The sequence below is a fragment of the Priapulus caudatus genome, unplaced genomic scaffold, assembly GCF_000485595.1.
Source record: "Priapulus caudatus unplaced genomic scaffold, Priapulus_caudatus-5.0.1 Scaffold234, whole genome shotgun sequence".
Taxonomy (NCBI): domain Eukaryota; kingdom Metazoa; phylum Priapulida; class Priapulimorpha; order Priapulimorphida; family Priapulidae; genus Priapulus; species Priapulus caudatus.
The window spans coordinates 251,014-252,580 of NW_014577295.1; the positions used below are offsets into that span (position 1 = coordinate 251,014).

At 37.5% G+C, this 1,567-nt stretch overlaps 1 protein-coding gene across 1 annotated transcript in view; it reads left to right on the forward strand.

Annotated features, from left to right (window-relative positions):
* LOC106807779 (kinesin-like protein KIF27) overlaps positions 1-1,567 on the forward strand; it is a 20,335-nt gene that overhangs the window by 7,280 nt on the left and 11,488 nt on the right. The window contains exon 9 of the mRNA XM_014810226.1: positions 575-671. Coding sequence (XP_014665712.1) covers positions 575-671 — 97 coding nt within the window. The remainder of the gene's footprint in view (positions 1-574; positions 672-1,567) is intronic.

Genomic DNA, 1,567 nt, shown 5'->3' on the forward strand with positions numbered 1-1,567 from the left:
GCCATCAAGTTTTTACAACGCAGCTCAGTTACTCAGTGTAGTAAGAGTACCAAATTTGGGCATGTGACATCAATTATCAGCGCTCCAAGCGGTGACGGAAACCGATAGCCAAAATGCTTAGACGCGTGGAGGTTGCTGAATGATGTGGATTCAAAGCAGCGTAAGGCATGTGGGAGGGGAGGTTTAGGAGCAGATATATTCGCCTAGGAGTATCGTATTGACAAGCGGTTGGTCTTGTTGTAGAGAGCAAGGAATTCTGCTTAATGCAATACCATGAAATTATTCTAGACTCGCAGGCAAAGTAGAATAATGTAGTCGTGAAATAGCACTATTTTCCCGTTTTTCCGTTGTACACTCTAGGTATTATTAGCTCTTTACTTCTATATGTAAAAATGTCAATTTAGTAATATAATGCAGTAAAAGGTGAATATATTATTCCCATTGTGTCCACTAATAATTACAAAAATGAACAAATAATAAAAAGCGATCCATGACGAAAATCCGCGATAAATCCCAACCCTTCGTTGTTCACAGATGATTAATAATATTATAATAATATCGTTGTATTCGCCAGGATGAAGGAGCAGTTGATAGGGGAGCTTGATAGGCAAGCCAACGACACGGAAGCCATTAACGAGCAGTATGAAGCGAGAATAACAGCACTAGAGGGCGTAAGTATCTACTGCAGAGTCGTAGCATGAATAAACTGCTAGTGCGTTGGGCAGAATTTCATGACTCGGTCGTGATGAAAGCTTGATATTGTCCTGTGGCACAATTTGTTACTGTATTACTATGCACTCTTGTTGTTGTATGTGTACATTTCCTACAGGTATGCAATACGTACCTTATCATAGTACCAACTCTGTATTGCCTACCTTGTATTACTTACCTAGCTTGTATTACCTACCTTGTATTACCTACCTTGTATTACCAACCCTGTAATACCTACGTTGTATTGCCTACCTTGTATTATTTACCTTGTATTGCCTTCCTTGTATTACCTACCTTGTAGTACCTATCTTGTAGTACCTACTTTGTATTACCTACCTTGTATTATGTACCTTGTATTACATACCTTGTATTACCTACCTTGTATTGCCTTCATTGCATTACCTACCTTGTACTACCTACCTTGTATTGCCTACCTTGTATTATTTACCTTGTATTGCCTTCCTTGTATTACCTACCTTGTAGTACTTATCTTGTAGTACCTATCAATTACCTACCTTGTATTACCTATGTTGTGTTGTCCATGTTGTATTGCTTACCTTGTATTGCCTACATTGTATTACCTATGTTGTATTGCTTACCTTGTATTGCCTACATTGTATTACCTACCTTTTATAACCTATACCTTGTATTATATACCTTGTATTACCTACCTTGTATTGCCTATGTTGTGTTGTCTATGTTGTATTGCCTACCTTGTATTGCCTACATTGTATAACCTATGTTGTATTGCCTACATTGTATTACCTACATTGTATTACCAACCTTTTATAACCTATACCTTGTATTATATACCTTGTATTGCCTATACCTTGTAGTTCCTACCTTGTATTACCTA